The sequence below is a fragment of the Dreissena polymorpha genome, chromosome 6 (assembly GCF_020536995.1).
Source record: "Dreissena polymorpha isolate Duluth1 chromosome 6, UMN_Dpol_1.0, whole genome shotgun sequence".
Lineage (NCBI taxonomy): Eukaryota > Metazoa > Mollusca > Bivalvia > Myida > Dreissenidae > Dreissena > Dreissena polymorpha.
In genome coordinates this window covers 54,374,163-54,389,484 of record NC_068360.1, presented here as the reverse complement: position 1 = coordinate 54,389,484, position 15,322 = coordinate 54,374,163, and the positions used below count along the sequence as shown (strand labels likewise).

Genomic DNA, 15,322 nt, shown 5'->3' with positions numbered 1-15,322 from the left:
CCAGGGCCCCTTCTTTATATCCCTTCCATCCACGTAGCATTGGTTTCTACAGACCGTTTGTCCGTTGACCGCCATAAGTTTGCCCGCTATTTTTCCCCTGAATTTGAATTCGGTTGGATTTCAATGAAACTTTACATGAAGTACTTGCTACTTTCATTGCGCATATTGCCCGGAAGTTCGGATTGTAAATTTTAGCGGAGCTATCAGACGAGTGATTTTAGCTCAGCTCATGTCGTGAGACATTTGTTTTCGACACGCGGTGTTCAATACAAGCTCTATTAACTAATGAAGTATAAATGTATAATAACTTATTATATTATTTCAGATGAAGGAAGCAATTAGGAGAAAAAGGAAGCAATTAGGGTGCTTGCCCAGGTCGAAGTACGACATTATTGTCAGATGTTTAAACGGATCGTTCGATGTCCCTGTGAAGAAACGGACACCTGAAGAGAATAATTGTTTGGCCATGATTAGAAAACGTAAGGACTTCGAGCTTGGTGACCGGGGTTCTTTATTGTGTGGCGGAAAGCAAGTCCTTGTGAAAGAAGATCTTCCTAGATTTGTTGAGAAGATGTTCATGGAAAACAAAGGATGTGGAGCAAGGGTTATTTAATTCAAAGTGATAGTAAATTACACGGGGTTCTCGGAACAAGCTATCCTTGAAATACTGTACAATAGCAAGTATTACCATGAGAAGTATCCGAGATTTACAAACAAGCCAAAGCCAAAGACAATTACAGAAGAGGAACCAGGCAAAAGATGGCAGATTGACATAATTAACATGAAAAATCAAAGTGTTAGCTACAAGGGGTCCACATACAGTTATATTCTACAAGTCGTGGACGTTTATTCTAGGTACGTTATGCCAAAACCCCTGAAAACGAAGAGTTCGCGTGAAGTTGCAAAGGCATTAGAGGACGTGTTGATGGTTAACCTTGCCCCTGACATCATCCAATGTGACAACGGACTGGAATTTAAAGGCCCTAGTATGAAACTTTTGTTGAACAAGTACAACATCAAAATGATCAATAGTAGGCCGTATCATCCTCAATCACAGGGCAAGTGTGAAAGGTCAAACAGTGTTATAAAGGCCAAGATTCTATTTGCAACAAAAAGTAAACGTGGATTTAACTGGGTCGAAGGGCTTCAAGATTTAGCCTATGCCATAAACACAAGTTTCAAACGAGTTCTTGGGGGTCTCACGCCCTTTGAAGCCTACTACGGAAGAAGTCATGTTTTTACCAAAGAACGTCATAGTTCTCGTGAAATAAAGAAAACCATACGGCGAGCAAATAAAAAGGCTTACAGGTCGCTGTTGAAAAACGCAACTTCCCCAAGCAAGTACAAAGTAGGAGAGACAGTATTAATTCGCTATCCCTTTCGAAAATCCAGGGTGCCAACCAAAAGATATGTTATCGAAGGCAAGGTAGAAAAAGTAAAACGAAATGGTGTTTATATCGTGTCATTTCAAGTACCGAACAAACCCGAACTTGGATTCGTAAGCAAATCGGTTGGGGTCGAAAACATGACTAGCCTAACTGTTGCGTTAGAGAAACAACGAAAAATTAAAAAACATTCATTAAAACAGAACCGCTCAGAGAAACAAAATTACAGAACTAAGTACTATCATGTTTTAACACACCATGAAAATCTGCAGTTGTTGGATGGGGTGAATATTGCCATGGACCCAAATCCGGATGGAAATTGTCAATTTGCTGCTATATCGCATCAACTTGGTAAAATTGGTATATACAAAGACGTAGATGCTTTACGTAAGGAAGCAGTCCATCACATTGTAGAAAACAGATATTTCTATGAAACTTTTGTCTATGATGAAACATTTGATGAATACGTTAAGAATATGTCTAAGAATGGGACATACGGCGACAACCTCACGCTCATTGCACTTATGAGAGAATATAATTTGCAGTGCCTGGTAGTTTCTACCCGAGGACTAGAACACTCATCAATTGTGTCAGCAGATGGAAAGTTCGATGGTGATGTTGGAACAATTGCATTGGGGTATTTCCCAGAAGGATTTGGCATGCATTACGTTAGTATCCGTATCAATCAACGCGTGTACAAGGACATAATATCACGCTTAGAACAGTCGTATGACAACGGTGACTCTGGCGACAGCGCTGCGTCTGGCGACAACGCTGCGTCAGGCGACAACGCTGCGTCTGGCGACAACGGTGACTCTGGCGACAACGGTGACTCCGGCGACACCGCTGCGTCTGGCGACAACACTGCATCTGGCGACAACGCTGCGTCTGGCGACAACGGTGACTCTTGCGACAACGGTGACTCCGGCGACAACGGTGACTCCAGCGACAACGGTGACTCCGGCGACAACGGTGACTCCGGCGACAACGCTGCGTCTGGCGACAACGGTGACTCCGGCGACAACGCTGCGTCTGGCGACAACACTGCATCTGGCGACAACGCTGCGTCTGGCGACAACGGTGACTCTTGCGACAACGGTGACTCCGGCGACAACGGTGACTCCAGCGACAACGGTGACTCCGGCGACAACGGTGACTCCGGCGACAACGCTGCGTCTGGCGACAACGGTGACTCCGGCGACAACGGTGACTCTGGCGACAACGGTGACGTCTCTGTGTGTTCAGCCCTGAAAGAGCTTCAAGATATGATAAACAATAGGAGGGCACAGAAGCGAACGACTTTTCCATTTCTGATGTTACCACTTCACATTCAAGTTGAAATTTTTAAGTTCTGCATACAATCAAACCCGTCAATCCAGTTTGTGTTGGCGAAGGTCGGCAAACCCTTTAGAGATTTAATAAGGTCAATGAGTTTGCAAACACCTAGAATTTACATTCGGCCGGATATTGGACTAGATACTAGTAACAGAAATCCTGTTAGCGTTCGTTTCCTATTAACAAGAGCGGGCAGAAACAGCGGTCTTATTTCGGCAATAAAAGAAATCATCAAGGGGCCAAAATGGGCAAACGCATGGCTGCGTTTGCGTGTTAGTGGAATCGGTTGGTATGATATCATAGATGTCATGTACAGACATTACAGGTGAAATATACATGTATATCGGTGTTTGGAAACCTGTTATGTTATTTTTGTGATTGATGATTATGTTCTTCTACCGGAAATTTGTTGTCATTTGCTCATTTACTGGTAACTTTTTACGAAGCACATTTGGGATATTTTGGCTGCTACTAAAATGAATGTATATATGTATATTATGTCTTGTCAAAATGCTACAGTTGGATTAAAATTTAAATGCTGTTCTATGTTCTTCAATATTACTTTGAAAAATCCTGTCAGTATACCAATAAATGAAAAAAGTACAAGTTTGTTGAATCTCTTGAATGAAACAAATTATAAAATACAAAATGTAAAATGAATATGTGATGATGATGATGACAAAACATTTGTGATGATGATGATGGTAAAAAAATTGTGATGATGATGGTGGTGGTGATGATGATGACAGTGGTTATGATGATTGGGGTTTGATGATTGTGGTGATGATGATGATGATGATGATAATGATGATGATGATGATGATAACAAACGTTTTGGGATGATGATGACAGCGATGTTTATCGGACGATGATGATGGTTATAATGATGATGATAAGTTTTTAGATGATGATGACGGCGATGTTTATCGGCCGACGATGATGATAATGATGATGATGATAACAAAATATTTGTGATGATGATGATGGCGATGTTTATTGGCCGATGATGATGATGATATTCTCATCGTCGTCATCATCATCACAACATCATCATTATCAACCGAAAACATCGCTGTCATTATCATCACAAAAAAAACTTTTGTGATCACCAATACGATCATGATAATGGATATGATGATGTTGGTTTTGATGGTGATGATGATGGTGGTGTTGGTAAAGATAACAACGATGATGATCATTGGGGTGTTGATAATTGATGATGATGATGATGATGATGATGATGATGATGATGATGATGATGATGATGATGATGATGATGATGATGATGATGATGATGAGATAACGATGATGATGATGATGATGATGATGATGATGATGAGATAACGATGATGATGATGATGATGATTACGATGATGAGTGTGTATCATATTCGGAACGAATGTGGTACATTTTTCATCCGAATATGGTACAAGTTTGTACCATATTCGGTCAGGCATTTTACCCCAAAACTGCAGATACGTATATGGTACAATTAGACAGTTGTACCATATTCGGCCGAATATGGTACAAACTTGTACCATATTCGTTTTTGTACCAAATACGGTCCGACAGCGGTACTCTATAGTCTCCGCATACTGAAGTTTGCTTAAATTGTTTTCTTTACTTTTTTGTGGTTCGGTAAAATTTGAAAATATATTGTAGTAATATTCATTATATTGCGTACAACTATCTTCATTTTCATATCTTAAAAACAGATGATATTTGCCGCATAAATCTTCAATTAATTAATGATAGCTTGTGTACAAGCATAATTTATTGCGCAATTCTAGATGGAGACATAGTAACGAACGCGGATCTTCATTCGTACCCTAACAACTCGTTCCAACTCTCGGTTGTGGCAACAGACAAGTATAACAAGAATCCGACTCCGTACACCGTCATTGTGGAAATAACAGGTCAGTACATTGAGACAACTGGGTAAGTGTTGGATAAATTAATTAAGCTAGGATAACAAAACCGAAACCACAAACATTGGCGACGTAAATGTTAACGTTTCCGTTTTAGACACAGTTACCGGATATATTCTAGTTTTGTCAATATTTCTCTGCCTTTGAAAAAAAAGCAGATTTAAAAATAAAACCAAAACACGAACACCCACAACTGCCGAAAGAAAACAAATCAAATCGGCGACAATATTTGTAATTGTGTTCGCTGTTTATGTCATGGTATTTAATTTTATCAATGCATGTGAAATGTACCATTTAATGTCGAGATTCGTCTTATAGCTACGAATCAATCCGACCGGTTTCGCATTAAAATATTTCTTTCTGTCATTGTTTGCCTTTCCACCTTGATTATTGGAGGGGAGGTAACTGTGATTAAGTAACAAGGAATGATTTTGAAATCAGGATTGATAAGGCGCTTGATTTAAACAAGAACGTCATCATGCTTGGGGACATAAATGAAGACCAATTTAAACACAATGCTCGCCTCTCTCAATCAGTATCCCTGTATAGCATGCACAACGTTATCTCTCAAGCGACAAGGGTCACCGCAAATACTGCTACACTATTTGATCCGATATTAATCTCGGATACCATTTCATGCTTGAACAGTGAAGTAATAGTTATCCCTCAAACTGTTAGTGACCATCATGCTACTGCCATTCATGTTACAATTCCTTTAATAAACAGCAAACCGATTCAACGAAACATTTGGTTGTATAAATATGCCGATTTCGATCGACTAAACAATCTTATTACATGTACAAACTGGGAATTTATCCATGATTCTTATGTATATGAAGTAACTGTTATGTTTACGAACAAACTTATCGAACTGATGAAACTTTGCATTCCAAATAAACTTGTCACAGTGCGCCCTCATGACAAACCATGGTATGATTCTTCTATTAGAACAATGGCTCGTAAACGAGATAGACAAACACACATATCCATAGACAATCCTACTTCTGCTAACTGGAATAAATATAAACAACTTTGAAATAAGGTTAATAACATGATAAAACATGCGAAAGAACAGTTTTATTCTAACCTAGAAACATCTCTTGATGAACTAAATACTTCAAATCCAAAACAATTTTGGAAAACACTAAAGCAACTAATAAAAACAAATTCTCACCCGAATTCGATACCACCTTTACAGTCAACGGACTCTGACGGCAATCTTATTGTACATTGGTCAGATACTGACACGTCAAACTGTTTAAACAGATACTTTGCCTCCATTGCGTCGTTCAATGACTCAGCCGGTGTTCTTCCACAATTCTCAGATATCTCTAACGCAAAATTATATAACCTGCTTATATCAGAATCGGAAATTATAGATGTTATTAAATGCTTAATAACCAATAAAGCCGTCGGTGGTGACCTTAAAAGTCATATTGTCATTAAGAAAACGTTTAATTCTATTGCTTAGCCTTTGTGTATCCTCTTTAACAAATCACTAAACGAAAGTACATATCCGCCCAATGGAAAGAAGCGATTGTAATGTCTCTATTTAAAAAGAGGGAACCGAATAATCCTTCCAACTACCGTCCTATCTCATTGTTAAGTTGCGTAGGCAAGCTGATGGAGAGGATAGTTTATAAACATTTATACAACCACCTTCTTGCTAACAAACTTATATACTCCAACCAGTCGGGCTTCTTAAAAGGTCACTCCACAGTCGCTCAATTAATCAACATTTTTGATCGAATAACGAAATGTATTGATGAAAAGAAACTCACATGCATGGTTTTCTGTGATATTTCTAAAGCGTTCGACCGCGTCTGGCACACAGGACTACTCTTCAAACTTAAACAAAATGGTTTTGATGGTATTTTACTTAATTGGATAAAAAGATATCTAGGGAGTCGCACTCAAAAAGTAGTGCTTGGTGCATCAATATCTCAAACGTTAGAGCTTAATGCCGGTGTTCCACAGGGATCTGTTCTAGGCCCATTATTTTTTCTTGTTTACGTAAACGACATAGTCAAGCACCTTCAATGTACTTCGCGCCTTTTTGCCGATGACACTTCCCTCTCATGTACTACCTCAAATATATATAACATCGAAATTCTTCTGAACCATGACCTACAAGTTATAAGTAACTGGGCAAAACAATGGCTTGTAGATTTTAATCACAAAAAACGTGGCTATGTTTTTTTCATCACACCATGCTGTTCCCCAACCACATGTTTTTATTTAATAATGTACCGGTCAATTTTGTAGAAAACCACAAACACCTCGGTCTTACACTCAGCTCAAACGGTAAATGGCACGAGCATATCACTAATATAGTTAAATCGTCATCAAAAATACTTGGAATTATGCGAAAAATGTTGTTGTAGCACATAGTTATATTTATTCTCCTGGACAGGACTTCACTATCTCAAGGTTGTACTGTATGTTTTATTTCCAATCCTTTACAGACCATGATTTTCTTTCGTATTTTACTTGCGCACCTGTATTTTGCTTTCTTAAGACAAATGCTATCTTGACCATGTAAAATATAGCTTTACAAAATCACGCCATCGTCACGAATATATGCAATGTAAAAAACAAAACAGGGAAAGACCACCAATAATGTTGTTAGAACTTTAGGTCCTACCCTTTTTTTCAAAACAGTTGTATTTCTATGTATGTTCTGTAGTTGTGTAACTATTTTGGAAATAAAATATGTTTAAATTAACAAGATAACAGGCAATTGTATTTGTCTCCCCTGCTTAAATGTTTCTGTTCACTCGGTCACTTCTTGATTTGGTGTTTAAGAGAATTAGAGAGTCCCCGTTGTGTAGTGGATATGGTGTCCGCCTAACGACCGGGTGGTCATGAGTTCGAGTTGTGGGAGCGTTCTTTCGATCTTCCCCAGAGACACCAAGTACTGGTTTTGAGTCCTAGGATACGGACTCGGACTCGGGAGCCTTTCAATAAGCCTTAGGCTTTCGATGCAATCGAGCTAAAATAAATACGTTTAAACTACAAAGATTTATAATGCTGACATGGCACTGTAAGATGCTTAATCTGTATCATTACATTTGTTTCAAAAGAATCATTTTGGCACTGCTCTTAGAATCCACAAAGTATGCATCCATCAATCCTTTCTAGCAATACTTAAAAGTTATTTACCAAAGCGAAAACTATTTTTGAAGGAAAAAAATGAAATCAGTACCGGCTTCGTTTATTTTCATTTTAAACGCTTTATGGATTTTCCCTGGAAATATTTCCGTAGATGTAAATCTGTTTTGCGTGTGTGCGTTTTCATATTTAAACTGTTTTTAATCCAGATATAAACACTGTGCCAAAGCTGACGAACGTTCCAAAAATCGACGTTTTAGCCGTCTACGAAAACAACGCCGCCGGTGACGTTATATATGACATAAATCACGAGGACCCGGATGTTGGTGACGTCATAAAGTACTTTTGCAACTTCATCGACGGTGGCGCAGATTATTTCACATGCGATTCTGCAAGTACGGCGTTTACATGTTTTCCCGTGTTTTTTTTTTTTTTTTTTTTTGGTTAATTGGAAAAAAATCAAAATCATTTAATTAAAATAGGATATGCGCTTTGTTAAAACTGAAATTTAAAAATAAAATGACAGTGATATGTACATGTACTTCTTTTAGCGCAGTTGATAAACACCTTTAACAACACGTTAACTTTTTGGGTCAAGTTATGTATGTAAATGAGATGTTACGCAAGTAATCTATGTTTAAGAAAGCGTACTATTCATTGTAAAATAATAGATATACTCAAATAGTATTCTAATATTATTAGTCGTTGGAGTTTTGACAAGGGCGGGTATTTTTCATTATTTCACATTTCTCCCCGACTGGTTCCAGCGATAGCAACTTAAAGTTAAAGCATTGAATATCAAGAAATGTTGTTCCCTCGAGTTTTTAATATACGATCGTTAGATCGTAAGCAGTATTAGCTTATTTTTGTTCTGTAAAATAATTATTATTCATTTGACATTTTTTTTACAAACTTATCGGAAAATGAGCGACGCAAATTCTTGTTTGTCTCCAAAATGAAAAATACACGAATTTACGTGCCCACGAAACAGGCATTTTTGAAAACCACTGAATGTCATGCCGGCAACTATAAACGATTGTGAAGTATTCTACAGTTTATGTGCAAACAATATTTTACCTCACAAAAAGACCCTAATTTGGAGTCTTATACAAATAAAACCGCTTATAAATCGCGTTGATATTAATAAAGTATATCGGCTCGCATACAGTCTTTTAAGGCTCTCAGCGCTTTGATTTCTTTTCAGCGGGCGAAATTCGCGCCAAGTCCGTGATTAATTTCGAAAAGGTCAACAAACTCTCGTACGAGGTCGTGATTCACGCCTACGACGGCTACGGCAATTCCACGACCGAGACTTTGACGCTGCTCATCAGTGACGTCAACGAGAAACCGGAATTCACAACAACGACTTGGACGATCACGAAAAACGACGAAGGCGGGGTAAGGAGCTACTCGCAGCGTGCGAATGCGTAGAATGTGTAGAAATGCCACGCTTGTTTTGTCTTGGGTTGTCACGTGATGTGTGTGCGTCCGTTCGTGTTTTGATTGGGTCACTAATAAGAGTGTCAATTACACGTGCGTCCCGTTTGAAAATGCCTTGTGTGGGTTATTAATTGACCACTCAGAGGCGTCGGAGCTGGGGCGGCGGCCGTCGCCCCAATATTTTCTGCAAAAATGAAATTTCGGCAAAGACCTTTTCCATTTTTTCATTTCAATACCCGTATATTTGAAAATATCTTTACCACGAAGCAAGGTAATCACGCTTTCGCGGTTACGACAAGTGTATTGTTGATTGGCATCACCTGACCGCGGTAGTGTACTTGTCAATTATGTTGTTAATTGATCGGTCTCTTTTATAACGATATCCCTTTATTATTGAGTATTAAACTTGGGAATCTTAAATTGTCGGTATGATCTACGCCTTTGCTTCTTTTTATTAATATAAAGGAAAGAATGACATAAAACACATGTGCCGATAGCTAATAGTCCTTAATTTTCACAAAATTAAAGATACCTCAAGATACCTGAATTAAGTGTGATAACTCAAAGTAAATCGATGATTCTAAAAAAACTTATTTAATGTTTTTTACTACTTTTATGTGTCATTTCAATATGTCTACTCCAAACCAACCAACGAATTTCAAATTTCAAAAACGGAATTTCGGGCAAAAAATCCCGAAGAACGTTCTTTCAACCCACATGATCCTTATTGTTGTACCGCCTGCTACAAAGTACAAAGTGCGACATATAGAGATGACTTCTCCATCGTCTGTCTGTCTGTCGCAACTTTTGTAATTCAGAATATGCCTGCAATAGACGTGTATAAGATCAGGTAGTAGGCATAAAAACGCACCAGAATGCGCCATTTGATGCTAAAATTTGAAAAAAAATCCCTGACCCCCACCAACGGGAGGGCAATACCCCCTCCCATACCCACCCCCTTCGCCGCCCCAATGTCAAATTGCTTCCGACACCCCTGCCACTCGCCAGCTGTCAATCAAACTCACGTAATAATTAATCAGATTTCGTTTATTGCGGCCACATGGTCCGTCAAACAAAGACTGTCGGGGTAATGGAATAAGCGTTTTATGAAAACACAACTTATTGGGAGGAGCGATCGCTTATTTGGCGACTGGTCAATTGTCATAAATGCATCGTTTGTGATTAATTTCTGTATAGAAGTGCCGCATGTGAATGTGTAATGTTTACATGTGTGCAATGTAAATCGTCACGGTAACGTGATTGCATTGTGAATATGTCACGTTTACATGTGTGAATTTTGAATGTTTTAAGTTTTTATGATTAAAGTGTGAATACGTCACGTTGACATGTGTTAACTGTGAGTATGTCACATTTACATGTGTAAACTGTGAGTATGTCAGGTTTACATGTGTTAACTGTGAGTATGTCAGGTTTACATGTGTTAACTGTGAGTATGTCACATTTACATGTGTAAACTTTGAGTATGTCAGGTTAACATGTGTTAAGTGTGAGTATGTCAGGTTTACATGTGTTAACTATGAGTATGTCACATTTGCATGTGTTAACTGTGAGTATGTCACATTTACATGTGTAAACTGTGAGTATGTCAGGTTTACATGTGTTAATTGTGAATACACTAACATCTGTGACCTGTGAATATGTCACGTTAACATGTGTGAAATGTGAAAATGTAACGTTTACATGTGTGACCTATGAAAAGGTCACGTTTACACGTTTGAGATTTGAATATATCGCCTTCTAAATATAGATCTTTCTGATGTGAAATTTTTAAATTATTGCAACATAAAAATCAATTATACGTATGTGTAACGTGTGACAAAACGTACATGCAAATTGATTTCGAAGTTTGATTTTGTCATGGTTGAATGACTCCCTTTTTTTATAGCTCGTATTAATGCATGTGCGTAAAGTGTCATCCAAGATTAGCTTGTGCAGTCCGCACAGGCTAATCAGGAACAACACTATCCGTCTTAATTGGATTTTTGCTAAGAAGAGACATTTAAACGAAAAATGTCATGCAAGCGGAAAGTGACGTCCCTGATTAGCCTGTGCGGACTGCGCAGGCTCATCTGGGATGACACTTTACGCACATGAATTAAGCCCAGTTTTCTCAGAACGCGGCTCTTTTGGTGTTCGGATTTGTATGAATGAAACCACGAGGCTTTAGGTACGCATTAGAACGGTGTAGAATTGTTTATCGATCGCTAAATAATGATAATCCGATAATTACTAATACTTGGTTCTAAAAATATTTGACTTTATATTCGTACAATCTGAATAAGTACCATTATTCACAAAACTTTACTGTGCTGGGTAAGGCTAACAGCGTGATAAATGTAGACATCGATACATTAATTTAACGAACATATATTATCACAAATTAGAAAATTAGTCGATATTTGCATTTTTTATTTAAACTAAGCACATGTTTAACAATGAATTAATATTAATATTTTTTGTAAAGGTTTACGACGGTTAAGCTTAATTAACATTCAATCGGTCATTGTCGGCTAACTTACTATTTAAATGGACCCAGGGTACTCTTAAGTAAACTACAATGTACTTAGGGTACGGCAATGATACTAAAAAGTATTACGAAGTATGACCGGGTGTCTATAAGCGTATTTGCCGTACTCGAGGTACATTGTAGTATACTTACGAGTACCCGGGGTGCTTTCAAGTAATACCTGAGCCGACAACGACCAATTATCTTAAATGACAGTTAACGTTGTAAACAACTTGAGCTCTAGTCTGGTTCCCAGCTTCTATTTTAAACAAATTGTATAAAAAGGGGCAGGTAATCCAGACTACTTGAGCTCTTCAATTTGTAGCCCGGAGAGCAGATCAGCTGTCCGGACTTTAAGAACGACATAGAGGACGAAGATGTGGGCGACGTCCACACGTACAAGATGTCGTGCCCCCGGGGCCTTGGCGTCTTCGTCATGGATCCCCTCACCGGATGCGTTACCATGACCAAGGAGTGGGACCTGGACGCGGCCAACAAGCGTCTGGGGGAGGAGACTATTGTGTGCACCGTGACGGCCACCGACCGCCGTGGACTGACGACCACCGCCACGGTAAGTCTGTGCACCGTCACGGCCACCGACCGCCGGGGTTTGAAGACCACCTCAACGGTAAGTATCTGCACCGTGACGGCCACCGAGCGCCGGGGTCTGGTGACCACCGCCACGATAAGTCTGTGCACCGTCACGGCCACCGAACGCCGGGGACTGGAGACCACCGCCACGGTTAGTCTGTGCACCGTCACGGCCACCGGCCGCCGGGGACTGGAGACCACCGCCACGGTAAGTCTGTGCACCGTCACGGCCACCGACCGCCGGGGACTGGAGACCTCCGCCACGGTAAGTCTGTGCACCGTCACGGCCACCGACCGGCGGGGACTGGAGACCTCCGCCACGGTAAGTCTGTGCACCGTCACGGCCACCGACCGCCGGGGACTGGAGACCACCGCCACGGTTAGTCTGTGCACCGTCACGGCCACCGACCGCCGGGGACTGGAGACCTCCGTCACGGTAAGTCTGTGCACCGTCACGGCCACCGACCGCCGGGGACTGGAGACCACCGCCACGGTGAGTCTGACGTAGACGATGACGGTCATCGTAATATTGGTACCTTTCTCTGAATTAGACAATACACATGGATGTGAGCGAACTATAATAATCTTAGTGTCTTTCTTATTTCTTTAATGGATTTAGATAAAATTGATGTAAATAATTACGTATATGTTGCCGTAAGCGATTACATTTTTAATGAAGTTTTCGATGACTCACATGATGACGTATGCAATGACGTATATTATGAACTTATATGATAATGTAGGCGATGAAAGGCTGATGAAAAAGGCAAAACGAAGGGGATGCCCTTGTCTATAATTCGAAATGGCAAATAATAATGAAGAAGGCCCCGGTGTTTATACTCGATGTCATGTACTGATTCTTAAGACCACCGACGCGATGAGTTCGAGTAACACCAAGGTGTAGACTATAAATATGACTGAAATACGTCACACATTATTTAAAAAACTAAATGTGATGGCGTCAATTCAGCAGGCTGGGGACGAACGATTAGGCAAGTGTGTAAAAGTTATGACGTCATAAAGGAAACTTTTTGTTAAATGCGTCAACATTGCATATGAGTGACTATGGGACTGACGTAGGTTACGTCGCCATCCACAAATTAAAAGTGGAATGTTGACGTGTTTCATAAAGGAAAATTTTAGAATTAAGTGAAATGGAAAGCGATTTTTGTGACAAACATCTAGTTTATCAACCTCCGCACAGAGATTTGACTGAAACCAGCATAGCCGGATCAAATCACTGACTTCATAACCAACACGTGATGATAGCCTAACCACGTGGTACAATAATTATACCATTGTATTTTTTTTTCATTTCGGTATTTTTTTTAAATTATTAACCTAAACTTATATACTATTTAAAAATATTTAAATAATCTTACTTTTCATAATATAATACTTAAACAAACATGTATAATCCTACACATTTTCATGTGATGGACGATATTGTATGTAAGGAACGACAACTCTGCGTGGAGATTGCTGGTTTATTTCATGAGGCCATAACTAGATTACTTTCAAACAATTATACTTTATGGTTAAGCTTTTTTCTAAATTTTAGTTCAATATAAAGATCAAGGAAGAGGACGACAACAAACCCTTCCTGTCGCAGACCTCCTACGTGTACTGCGCGACCGTGGGTTCCACTTCCGGTACGCTGGGTCAGGTGACCTCAACCGACAATGACGTACTCGACGCGCATAAGACCAAGAATTTTGAGTTTGTCGGTACGAGCTAATTAGTTATTTAGATTGCTATTATTCGTGTTCTGAGAAAACTGTGCATAATGCATGTGCGTAAAGTGTCGTCCCAGATTAGCCTGTGCAGTCCGCACATGCTAATCAGGGACGACACTTTTCGCTTTTATGACATTTTTCGTTTCAATGAAGTTTGTTCTTAACAAAAATCCAATTACGCCGGAAAGTACCGTCCCTGATTAGCCTGTGCGGACTGCACAGGCTAATCTGGGACGACGTTTTACGCACATACATTAAGCCCAGTTTTTTCAGAACAAGACACATTTAGTTATTTAGATTGCTATTATTAAAAAGTCATATTTTTCACATCTGAGATTTACGAGCTATTTAATTTTTATTAAATTCTGAAGATTGACATACACAAAAAAAATTTTCACACATATTTGAATTGTGAGCTATAAAACTTTTTAGAATCATATTTTTCATAAATAATATCTTTCGCATATTGTTTAAGAAACCAAGAAATACTAGTTTGTAGTTTGTATTGACGAGCCATTAAGCATCGTAAAATCAAAATATACACAAATGAAACATTATATTGTTCACACGTATTTGGTATACATTGTAATTCTAATTAGTATACATGTATTCTGACCCCTATTAATAGTTTATAGATTTCTGTTTGTATCATTGTTTGTTCACAGGAAGTGGACCCTTCTACGCATCCGGGACCGGAAGTCTGACGTACGGTGATTTGAGCTCTTACGCAAAAGGCACTAAATTTGAAACCACCCTCAGGGTAACAGGTGTGTGTGCCGTAATTAGGCACGTTTTTCAGAAACAATCATAACGCCACATGTTTATGTGAGCCGTGCTCTGTGAAAAAGGGGTTTAATGCATTTGCGTAAAGTGTCGTCCCAGATTTGCCTGTGCAGTCCGCACAGGCTTATCAGGGACGACATTTTCCGACTAAACTAGATTTTTGCTACGAAGAGACTTTCTTTAAACATAAAATATTGCTCAGGCTAATCTGGGATGACACTTTACGCACATGCATTAAATCATCTTTTCACAGAGCACGGCCCATGTATTACATAAGCCTCGCTCTGGGGAAACGGGACTTATTTCATGTCAATCCTGTGTAGACTGCAGGTTTTTTATTCTATGTTAAAAAGGCCGTTAAACGGACCCGATCGCAAATCAAACGGACCCGATCCCAAACCGAAATAATACAAAAAATCATATTCCCCAAATGTTTTTAAGAAAGAAGTCTCTTATGACTTATGCTTATTAGACGCTATATCTCAA

The 15,322-nt window shown here is 39.3% G+C and overlaps 1 protein-coding gene across 1 annotated transcript in view; it reads left to right on the top strand.

Moving 5' to 3' along the window:
• LOC127835686 (uncharacterized) overlaps positions 1–15,322 on the top strand; it is a 56,757-nt gene that overhangs the window by 38,268 nt on the left and 3,167 nt on the right. The window contains exons 35-40 of the mRNA XM_052362124.1: positions 4,511–4,636; positions 7,969–8,154; positions 8,964–9,157; positions 12,052–12,297; positions 13,879–14,044; positions 14,719–14,820. Coding sequence (XP_052218084.1) covers positions 4,511–4,636; positions 7,969–8,154; positions 8,964–9,157; positions 12,052–12,297; positions 13,879–14,044; positions 14,719–14,820 — 1,020 coding nt within the window. The remainder of the gene's footprint in view (positions 1–4,510; positions 4,637–7,968; positions 8,155–8,963; positions 9,158–12,051; positions 12,298–13,878; positions 14,045–14,718; positions 14,821–15,322) is intronic.